Raw genomic sequence first — 12,003 nt, 5'->3', positions numbered from 1 at the left:
AATGGCACGTCAATAGCTTCATTTATTTTGTCAGTTTTCGCCATATGCAATAAAGAAACTTACCTTGTGTGTCTATGTAGGAGCAATGGCTATTTTATTTTCTTCGCCAGACTATTTGAAAATGTTCATGCAGGGCAGAGTCTGATGAAGAGCCATCCAGGCATCCTATTGGAAAAAAGAATTGAAAAGATCTGACAGAGACAATATACGAAAGTTACCTCACATTGCAGGGCATTACATACCCGTTCTGTTGAAAAACCACAATTTAATTATCAGCAATAAATTCTCACTCAGAGGATTCTGCTCTGCAGCATTGAGGTTCTGTTTCGGTGTTTCCTTTCGTCGGAGCTGAAATATGGAGTTGGGCTATTTGGTTCACTACCGAAACTTGCCACGCCACACATGGCCCTGCCAGCTTTTGCATGGCTGTCATGCTACAAACTTGTGGCGTGTGTGGCGGTGAATTTGGCCGCCACACTGGTGGCGAGTTTTTTTACTGGAAACAGCTACGGCAGCCACAAAATTAACCAAAAGCAAACAGCAGCCACAGGATGATGGCAGCCACACTTTATGGCATGGCGCACATGGCCAGAAAACCAAACAACAGCCTCGGTGTTGTGGCTGCCGCAGGTGAGGCATGGCGAACGGTGGCAGTAAACCAAACAGCCCCTTTATGTAGTAGCGTTTGTTGCGTGTAAACATAAAAGACTAGAGTAGCTAAACCTATACAAGGACCATAGTATACTTTTTCATTGATGGTAGTAGCCTTGGTATCTTAGGTTCACTGAGCCATTCCTTCGTGTTCTTTCATCGTTCTTTGGCTCCTATCAACATTCTGTGAAACAAAAAAAAAAAGCGACTGCATGCGCAGCAACGTAGACATCATCAGAAGAAAAATGCCACGACAGGGGCATGCAAAAGGGGAAGGAAATCATGCCCGATGCATGTGATGTGCACCAATAATGTTAACCCCATATAGCTACTGTCCACAAAGAAGGAAATGGCGGGCAAGAGGATCCTATTTGCCTTTGCCTAACCTGGGCGCTGACCGCAGCTCTACAGTGCGGCTCTAGCTAGTCGCTGATCAGAACAGCAGTAGTGTACTACAGAGGACTGAGGACAGGGTGGGCAACAGCCAGTACAACCGCCATAATTTAACGTTGCCATTATACTAGGTAAAAGGTAATAGTACAGTACCTTTGCTGTCATTGAGAAATCAATTGGTGACTTATTAACCAGAATTTTACACCCATCTAATAATATTTTTTTTCTCACAATAAATCAGTATGAGCATTAGCTGCTTCTACGACCAGCCGAACAAGGCCTAATCCTAGCCTGTTTAGGAGTAGAAGGTGTTGCGAATGGCATCATTAGAGTGTCTTGAGATGGGCTGAATTGTTGTTTGATTCGGCTAAACTGAAGATTCTCAGGATTTAAGAAGTAGATGGCGGCAAGCAGCAAATGATAAGCCTCCAGGAACAGGTGCGCCGCTGCCGAGTAGGAGCATTGATTTGTACTAGGTAGTAGCATCGGAAAGGTCGAGAGATGGGGATAGCATAGCTCCTTCGACGCCGTAACGTCTTTTGGAATCAAGCCTTTGGACGAGCCTAGTCAGGAGGCAATAATAGGCATCGCTAATCCAGTGAAACAAACGAATCAATTGCGACGGAAGGAACAAGACCCTACCAAGGGAAAGGTCAAAAGGTTGCTACAATTCTACCACTGTACTCCTACTTGCACGGCGGTCCTATGTCTCGAACATGCATCGTCTGTGGAAACGCCGAAACGGTTCAGAAAAGAGGCTACACTGCCCAGAAGAAGGAACCAGACCAGGACGGCAGCAATGGCCGCCCAGATGCATGGCTTGCTGGGACACGAGAAGCCAGATCGGTAATAAAGGAGTTGCAGCAATGGCTGCTGTATATATGCACGGGCACAGCGCACAGCGCCACAGCTCCTGCCAGGCATAGGCAGCCACAAGGGGAACGTCTCTCCCTTTGGCACAGGGACAATGGCCATGGCCCATGGACGGAGACCTGGTCTTGGGACAAAAGGCCTTGTCGACCACTCATCTGCCTCTGGATCCGTGCGCCTGCCTCTCCGTCCCTGCAACTTCGACAGCGGAACAGTGCCATGCACGCTGCAGTAAATGTTGGGCGCGCAGCGCGCAACGTTGCTGTAACGCCATGTCCTGGTTCGACATCGCATGCTCAACGAGTCACGGAGATTACAGAGCTGCGGACGATTAGTGAGCGGAGTGCTGACCCGCTGCTGCGACCTGCGATGTGCCGAGCGCCCGAGCCGATGCTCCGGCCTTGAGCGGGTCAACGCTGTGCCGGAGTTCGTAGGCAGAGGCAGAGGCACGTCAAGCCATCAATTCTTGCACAGTAGGCTTTGTTATGTCGCTGCCAAGCTTGCCAGTACCAAGATGCATTCAACCCCGAAGGGAGTGAACCGACGATCCATACTCGGAAGAGCTGGCGTCCAGCGGTGAGTACATGTGCTTGGAACGCAGGGATTCATTCAGAAATTTCACATGAATCGGGGCCTTGTTTATGGCTTGTTTAGTTCGCAAAAATTTTCAAGATTCCCCGTCACATCGAATCTTTGGTCACATGCATAGAGCATTAAATATAGACGAAAATAAAAACTAACTGCACAGTTTATCTGTAATTTGTGAGATGGATCTTTTGAGCCTAGTTACTCCGTGATTGAACAATGTTTATCAAATAAAAACGAAATGCTACAGTAGTCAAAAACAAAAATTTTTGCCAACTAAACAAGGCCTTAGTTAAAAAAAATTTTACAAAATTTTTCAGATTTTCCGTCACATCAAATCTTTAGACGCATATATAAAGGGCCTGTTTCCGAACTCCACCCTAGAGTCAAGTAGAGCTAGCCAAACACCCCAACTCCAGAAAATATTGGAGCAGCCCAACTCTATGGAGTTTTTGGAGCTCTAGTACAAATTTTCGGAGTACCTCTTCTCCTACTCCGAAACTGACCAAAACAGACCAAGACATGGAGTTGGGGTGAAATTAACCGCAATTGCCACTAGTTACACAAGCGAATCGTTTTTTTTTTCTATTCTCTCAGCCCCCGCGACTCCCATCCCCTCCCAGACTCGCGAGACTCCGGTCCCCTTCCCAGACTCGCGAACAGGGCTCCCGTCGCCGTCGCCAGCTTCTAGGGGCGAGCAGGCCGGGCGGCGCCACCCCCCTCTCCGCCTCTCTTCCCCGCCGGCTCCTTCCGCCTCTCTTCCCCGCCCCCTCCCTCCATCCCCCACCGGCGGCCGACGAAGGAGAAGACAAGGAGAAGATCATCCTCAACCCTAACCCTAGAGAAGGGGAAGAAGAGCACCTCTCCATCCACCGGCGGCCGCGCGAAGGAGAAGGGGTCGAGGTATCTCCATCCCCACCAGCGACCGACGCTCCCTCAACCTTGCAAGGTATCCCCATCCCCATCTCTATGTTGTGTGTTTTTTTAGAACAGTGAGGTCATGGTTTTAGAGAACATGTTGTGTAGAATTTTCCTGTGCTAGTAGAACGTTGAGATGAATTTGTAGCTCTATAGGCCATGTTGTGAATTGTTGTGTTGAGTTGGTATAGATGCCAGAAATTGATTGGAACATAGAGAACACTCGGATCCTTTGTGGTTTGATGGCTGAGCAAGTTGAGAAAGGAAATCGCCCAAATACATTCTTGAATTCAGTGGGTTATGCTGAGGTTGAGAAAGAATTCAAAGATCGTACGGGTATTGTACTGACCAAGAACCAAATCAAGAACAAGTGGGACAAATTGAAGGAAGATTTCAAGGCATGGAGAAAGCTAACGACGATGCAAACAGGAATCGGTTGGAATAATGGCACTATTAATATGGACGATGAATGGTGGAAGAAAGCTAGAGCTGTAAGTTGTCTGCTGTTTTATGAATATCACCTTCTTTTTAAATTAACTGCTGTTTGATATGTCCTAATATGTGTTCTTATCTTGCATATTTCCAGGATTTTCCGGAATGTGGGAAGTTTAGGAAGCAGCCGCTTCAAAATGAAGATGAGTTAGCAATTTGTTTTCAAGGCATTGTGACCATGGACACATTTCGTGATAGTTTGGCTACATCCATCGCATTAGCTTGGAATTAATATAATCATGTTTGAATTAATGTAATCGTGTTCCTAATGAAGCAAGCTTTGTATCTTCGGATTATTTGGTTGGACTTGTATGTCGGATTATTTGATTTCATGAATTATTCGAATTATGTAAGAATTATTATTTTGGATTATCTTATCCGTTATTGAATTTTATTTTATATGCATCAAATATTTTTTACCCATAATTACCTTTCCACGTCCTCACTTTCAAGAATGTACCGTATATGCATAGTTCAATTTCAAAGCAAACAACCAAACAGTCACAGGTGCATATGTGATTGAAGGCAAGGGTAAAATAGGCAAAACAGTGATAAAACAAAACTCTGGAGCTCAGAGTACTATTCTAGCCAAACACCTCTATCAGACAGCTCTAACTTCACTCAGAGTCAGCTCCAGCTGGATTTCTGGAGTGGAGCTGCTCTGCGTGGTGTTGGAGCCATGCCAAACAGGCCCAAAGTATTAAACATAGACGAAAATAAAAATTAATTGCACAGTTTGGTCGAAATTGACGAGACGAATCTTTTAATTCTAGTTAGTACGTGATTGGATAATATTTGTCAAATACAAACGAAAGTTGTACTATTCATCTTTTGCAAAATTTTTGGGAACTAAACAAGGTTCACAAGTAAAAACACAGGAAGAGAATTTTTTCCCCCCGCGTTTCAAACAGGCCCTGAGATTGAAATGCCCTGAGAATCGAAATGGCAACCATGATGTGCCAAAACGGCAAGCACGTCATCGCCAGTGGAAATTTGCACAAAATACACCACGGATATGTAAGAAGCAGGCAGTTTTTTCTTCTTTATATTCAAATACCTTCTTCAATAACAAGGATTCACGTTCGGAATGACTACAGGAAGAAACACAAGAGGCTGGGAAGCAATATCAGACAAGGACATGTTACATCAAGGTACGAGCATAGGTGAGAGAAAACGTCGGCTTCATATGTCCAATTATTAACCAGCCAAATTTCATAAGAGCACAACAAATACATGTGTTTAAGCAACTGTTCCTTAGTGAAAATTGAAGGATGCCCAGGTTTGAAAGCCTTATTCATGCCCTCACGACATGATGATGGCATTCTCAATGTCTACAACAGGCCCTTACCAAACCTCAGGGCGGAGCTCACCAGTAGCCGGGGGCATCCATTTCCCGGAATTGTACACGCTCTCGCCAACCTTCCACCCTGGAACATCTTTCATGATCCTCGCCTCCTCTTCAAGATACTTCTTCCACTCTTTGACAAATCTACATGAGCACCATCGACCTTTAATTGTTATGTGAATGCCAGAGAAAATATAACACCAACGATAATGACAGACAGAATTGGATAGTACCTTTCATCCTCTTCAGCTTGGAGCATTGGCAGTATAGCACTACGAGCAGCAATTTTCTCTTCTTTGAGTGCCCTGCAAGCATAATTTCACACCCATGAAGCTAAGACTGATGAGATAAAGGTCTATACAGCATGGACGTAGAAATTATATCAACTAATAGGTGGTAATTAGCACTTTTTTTTTGAAGAGTCGTGGTAATTAGCACTTAAGGCTGGTGACGCTAAAACACAAACACATAACAGATGGAAAAATCGCACAAGTACTAGTAAACACTGCAAAGCAATAAGGCATGACATGAAGATGAGTATTCCAGGCAAAACTTAGCAGCACAATTAGTGTCATGCCATAGCATTTATAAGTCTCTGTGAAAGAATAGTTTGCTTGGTCAACAGTTAATATAAGACATAGAAAAGGGAAAAAAACACATAAGTCCATTGCTTAAGTCTGCCCATTCACCTTTTTTGCGACAAGTCTGCTCATTCCTTAGGTCACCAAAAAAACATAACAAAAGGAAGAAAGAGGCGGTAGGCTGCTAGCACCATAAGTCTATCCATTATAAACAAAGGATAAAGTCCAAGTTTGGTACTTCAACTCTTCTATGGGTTCAATTCCAATCTCTCACATCTTCAAACCGAGTCATGATAATTCATAAGCCCCTCTGCTCATATCAGTGTTTTTTTTCTCAGCTTAGCTAAAGTGATCCAGCATAGCATTGGTTCGTTGGCTCAGCTCAGTATCTCTCCCCTCTTCAAATAGAGATATATTGCGACATAATTACAATCCATATTCCTCTGTTTTCAAATTTATGACCTTATCACTAGATGCATCACACACATACCAGTCAGCTTGCAGTTTTCTGCACGGCTCATCATGCACCTTCTCATTAGATTAATTTTCCACCCACAGAAGAATGGTTGTGCTCTTGTGTTTAAGTGTTTCTGGGTGGAGAAAACTGGTAATGGATGAATGAAGAGGAGGGACATAACAGATGCTTTCCTGATATACTCTTATCTTATTGGGGGACGAAAAGATTCGGGACAGGGAGGAGAGCGGTGTGAGGTGAGCTCGAGGAGCATCCAACACTTTGTCTCCACTGCCTCTAGGTGTGAAACTCTCCTGTGTGTGGTGAGCTTGCGGAGCATCCAACTCTTTATCTCCACTGCTGCTAGGTGTGAGTGTGACACTGTGATGTTGGGGTCACAGGGCATCAGCCTTTGTTGCCGCGAAGGCCGCTGGCTCTATGCCCCTGGTGGTAGCCCCCTCCCCCAGTCGTCCTCTTGTTACTAGAACACAATGGCAGATAAAAGCGAGGTGTGATGGCGGGGGATGCAACGGAGGTGGAGGCACTGCTACTGCCAAGCACTAATGATGGCTGCACGGCAAGGCTTGCCAGAAGAGGCTCTGTGCAGTGAGATTGGGATACCACATATGAGATTGGGTGCAGATGGCAGCAAATCAGGCTTGTGGGCAGCAGGGTTTGTGGGCAATGGCAACTCTGATTTGGAGATTTTTGGCTAGAATTGGTAATGCTGAGTGGTGCCGATGTAACAAATGTTTGTGTGAACACTGGTGGCAACTATGAAACCTTTTTAAGTTTTTAAATATGCATAAGGAGAGCTCCCCATTTCAGCCTTAGACTGTAGCATCTCTCAGTTTCTTCAACCCTGAACTTTGGAATCTCAAATATACAAATTAGGATAGTTTTGTTCTTTTTATTAACTGAACACTGATAGCAATGGTACAGGCCATAAACCACTATGTCTTAGGGTGAGAATAGGTTTTAGACCAAGAATCAAACTTAGAAGGTGTCACAGTTCAATTTTAAGAATCAAACTGATACCAGAGTTTCGCAAATCCAATAGGGCTTAACAATATTTCAATGATCAATATTGAAACCATCATTCGAATTCCTCAATTCAACTCTACTGCCATAGCTAAATGATTTTAGCACACGAGTACATGATGCCCAAGACAATCTCGATACAATTGAGTAACCAACTAAAACGTTGCATATATAAAAGTCCATTGCATATCTCTGACTCTCTGACTCATCACCTAAGATAGGCAGCATCGCGAACCATTTTTCTTCTGTTAATTATGCATAAGATGTGCAACCAAGAAGCTGCATTGTAACATTAAGACGATGCATTGTTCACTAGACCACATTTTTCAGACACCATAGTATCCATATGAACAAACGCTGGTTGGACTGAGATTGCCCGTCTCTTAGCTGCTAGACAGACAGTTAAATTACAAGGATCTGGTTCCTCTGAAATTAGGAAACTATCAGTACTTTGCATACGTTAATGTTACATCAGTCGGAACATAATATATGCATTTGTGTACAAATCATCTTAACCCATTTCAGAGCTTATAACATACTACCACCAATTTTAAGAAATCTGCCTCTGCCAAAAATGATGCCAGAGTTTCAAAGATTGAATAGGGCTTACGATATTCCAATGATCAATAATGAAACTATCGTTCTAATTCTGCAATTCATCTCTACTCCCATAACTAAATGATTTTAGCACACGAGTAGATGGTATTCAAGACAGTCCCAATACAGTTTAGTAACCAACTTAAAACTTAGTTGTCTATATAAAAGTCCATTGCAATTGCATCTCTCTTGCTCTCTGATTCATCACCTAAGATTGGCAGCATTCGACAATCATTTTTCTTTCTGTTGATTATGCATAGGATGTGCAACTAAGAAGCTGCATTGTAGCAATAACAGGATGCAGTTCACTAAACTAAAACACATTTTTCAGAAGGCATAGTATCCACATGAACAAACATTGATTTGACTGAGATTACCATCTCTTACCACAGTAGACTAGTTAAATCACAAGGATCTGATTATAATGAAATTAGGCAACTATTAGTACTTTGTATGGGTTAATGACTTAATGTTACATCAGTTACAGACTCGCTCAAAAACATATCAATTGGAACGTGATACGTGCATTTGCCTACGAATCATAGTTAACCCATTCCCGAGCTTATAACATACTACCACCAATTTCAAGCAAGCTGCCTCTGCCAAAAAATGAGATGCGCAATGTAATAGGCAGGCAACTGAATGAGCTGGCCGGGTGCGCACTTACCGGCGGACCTTGTTCCCCTGGCCGACCTGGTACATGCCATACGCGAAGGCACCGAAGGTGGTGAGGAAGATGGCGGTGGCGCTGGGCCCGGAGGTGGGGATCCGGCGGGCGTAGCGCACGGGCGCGAAACCGCCGGGCGGCGGCCCGTCCTGCACCACCGGCATCTCCTTGATGCTGGCCATCCCCGGCTTGTTCCGCACCAGGGATTCCGTCATCTTCGCTGCCCGATCCGGACGCCGGACCGCCCGCTTGCAGATCTACAGCTCCCCGCGGGGATCAAACGAGCCGAGGCTGTCGCTAGGGTTACTGGAGGGTGGGAGACGACGATTGCGTTGTGATTTGGGGTCACTTGGTTAGAGAAATCAAGAATCCTCAACCTCGGTGAGAGAGTGACTCGTCAATTCAGAGGTCTGCAGGGTCTATTTTGCAAGTGTGAAGCTTTTTTAGGTGCAACAAGGAGGAGTCGAGTTGGGCCTAATTTTTAGGCCTAGTATAAGGATAAGGCCGATCGTGAATGGGCTCTCATGTTCTTAGTGTACTCTAAGATCCAATCATCGGCGTCCTCTCTCATTTCTTTCTTTCTTTTCCACTATTTTTTTTCTTTTTCTCATCCCTATTAAAATTTGAGTCGGAAAGTCAAGTATATGTGTATAATAAAAATTTGCTTCCAAAAAAATTTAGATTAGTACAATCACTAAATCTGCAACAGCTCGTCGTTCATTTTCGTGCATCTCTCATTGGGCCGGCCATTGAGTTGGCACGTTGCCTGTTTGTGCTAGGTCGGGTGTCGCGGCGCGAGCTTCGTTCCCAAACAAACTGAGCATGACCGTCGCGTCGTCGTCGTCGATGGCTCGTCGACTAGGACGCGGTGCTTGTATGACGATTTCACAAAATGCTGGACGCGGCTGGACCAGACGACGACTGAATACAACGACCGTGCTACCAGATCTTTGGTGACGTGCGACCGTGAGATGCACCTGGGGCAGCCGCGACGGCTGTCGGTGAGGGCCGGACCGCGCCGGCGCCATGTGCTAGCGCTACGCTACGCTTCGCCTTTTACCCGTCTTGAAACCGGGAGCGTGCACTCTGCTTGCAAGCACCGCGAACCGTACCATGTCGCGTGACCTGAGCGCGCGTGGGCGTACGTGCCGAGACGGAGGCGCCCGCCCTTTGCGCTCGCGCGACCCGCCGGGGTGGTCTGCCACTTCTCACTGGCCTGGAACACCGACCCGGCGATCCCCCGCCCGGGTCGCCGCTCGCGGTAGGTAAATCTGCGGTGCCACGGACAGGTGACGCGCGGCACACTGCCGCGATCTCGGCGGTGCTGACGCTCGCGTGCCGGGGCGGGGCACCAGCTCCTCGCTGCACTGCAAGCGTGCAAGTGCAACCAAGAACCCACACGCCGGCCATGTGCCCCCTGGTCTACTCGGCAGTTCTTCACGCGTGGTCGTGGTCTCGTGGAGACAGCAGTCGGCGGCAGATGCAACCGAAGCGAGATGGAGGGCCACAACCCACAGCAAGCAAACCTGCCAAGATGAGCGCACAAGCGAGCGAAGCGATGGGCGGTGCAGGTGCAGTTTTCATGTACTTGCAAATCGTGTACAGAGGGCAAGCGTCAGCCGTCAGATTCTTTGAGCAGATGGGCATGTGAGCACGGACCGAGATCGAACAAGCAGGAGGAACATTAGCATCGAATCTCTGAAAGGTAAACAGTAGATAATCTTTTTGAAATCCCTGCACGATGGAGAAACACCGACCGCAATGAACTCGGATCTTGAGCGGAGAGTAACACCGACAGCATGTGCCACATACACATGAATTTTGCCGGTGCCCACGGCACGGCTTCATGAGGAGCAGCACCCTGCCCCTACTTTTTGGTGTGCTAGCCATAGATTATTTAGATTAGATACTTGCACTGCATTCTGACTCGATGCTTGCACTGCATTCTGAGTTTGATGACTGTCCTTGGTGCTTAGGAATTAAAAAAATGGAAAAGGGACAAAACTCACACTCAAGCATGGAGTAAAGAAGTGAGAATCGGACAACAGAGAGTAACACAAGACAGTGTCCCGATTTCTGAAGGCAGGGCAGCTGGAATCCTGTGTGTTCGCCCAGTCTTGACAATCCAGTATACTAGCGCGATGTCACTTCAATCGGGTGGAAACAGTCAAACAGAGATAAATTGTCTCACCGACTTCAGTTAAGAGATATTTTTTTTTCTCAACTCTTCAGTAACTTGTCTGTCTGCTGTACACGGATCACCAAACACTCCTACTTCAGGACTGCAGTCCAGTAGTTGTTGTATAAAATTAATTGTTAGATGACTAAAAGTTGGGTGGTTAAAGTTTAGTCTGTGATGTTTGGATATATACACTAATGAAGTTTAGTCCATTTGGCTTCTCTTTACAAAAACTTTAGTCTTGACATCAAACAGGCCGTGAACCTTATCGGATAACCATGTGATAAGAAAATTCACATCCCATGTTGTCATCTAGCACCTCAGTCAGATGTTCCTGCAAGTGGCGACCACGGAGAAAGCAGCGGTTGCGCACGTTCCTGCGCCAAGAATTTCCACAAAAGAAGGCACTCAGACACGAGAAGAAGAGAATTAATTAATTAAAAAGCAGCGGCGCATAGACAAACTCCAGCCCCGGATCCGAGTCCGTCAAGCAAAGAAACAATAAAAACTCTTGGCTGGACAACGATGCCACCACCACCACCACACCACATCCACATGGGGATCTCTCGATCTGATCTCCCATGAGAGCAAATTCCTGCAAGTTGCAACGAGCAAGCAATCTGCAATCCTTCCCTACTGGCCAACGGCCATCACCACTTGAGGTCTTGTTTGGATCGGATTCACATCAATCAACATATGTTGATGTGGATTGGAGTAGAATTTGAACTAAATTCCAGCCCAATTCATACCAACACACATGTATTAAAGTGAATTCGACAGTATGCAAACAAGGCCTGAGGTGTCGCCACTTTGCACCTGGTCGTGGGTGGAAGAAAAATCAGCGGCGGGCCGGCGGCATCTGGCAAGCATGCATATGCTTCGCGCGCCCCAGGATATGCTACTGGCCCGCCGAAGCAAAATGCGGCGGGGATGGAGGCTGGAGCTGGTCTCGTCAGCGTCGAGAACAGCTGAAACAGGTCCGGGCATCCTATCCGGGACAGCCGCATTCCTGTACCACACGCTGCCCTGCCACCGAATCTTTCGCGTTATCCATCTAGCGCCGGCCTAATCAGGTCCAACAAGTTGATTCCTCAGGCCACTGATTGTAGCCCTGTACCTGCATACTGATCCTATCATGATTCATGAGCATTGATCGCGATGCGTACTGCTCGGCTGCACAGCACCAGGCATTCCGCATTCATCAGGCTCTGCATTGTGTCCAGCCGTTCT

The 12,003-nt window shown here is 46.2% G+C and overlaps 2 protein-coding genes across 2 annotated transcripts; one reads left to right on the top strand and one right to left on the bottom strand.

Moving 5' to 3' along the window:
- LOC8081899 (L10-interacting MYB domain-containing protein) lies at positions 3,609-4,141 on the top strand. Its single transcript, XM_021453359.1, has 2 exons — positions 3,609-3,908; positions 4,004-4,141. The coding sequence occupies exons 1-2, from the start codon at positions 3,609-3,611 to the stop codon at positions 4,139-4,141; spliced, it is 438 nt and encodes a 145-aa protein (XP_021309034.1).
- LOC8081898 (NADH dehydrogenase [ubiquinone] 1 alpha subcomplex subunit 13-B) lies at positions 4,926-9,003 on the bottom strand. Its single transcript, XM_002465666.2, has 3 exons — positions 8,595-9,003; positions 5,488-5,559; positions 4,926-5,398 (listed from the first exon to the last, which is right to left on the bottom strand). Exons 1-3 carry the CDS (start codon positions 8,807-8,809, stop codon positions 5,254-5,256), a joined length of 432 nt encoding a protein of 143 aa, XP_002465711.1. The 5' UTR covers positions 8,810-9,003; the 3' UTR covers positions 4,926-5,253.

The sequence above is a fragment of the Sorghum bicolor genome, chromosome 1 (assembly GCF_000003195.3).
Source record: "Sorghum bicolor cultivar BTx623 chromosome 1, Sorghum_bicolor_NCBIv3, whole genome shotgun sequence".
NCBI lineage: Eukaryota > Viridiplantae > Streptophyta > Magnoliopsida > Poales > Poaceae > Sorghum > Sorghum bicolor.
This window is presented reverse-complemented; position numbering and strand designations above follow the sequence as displayed.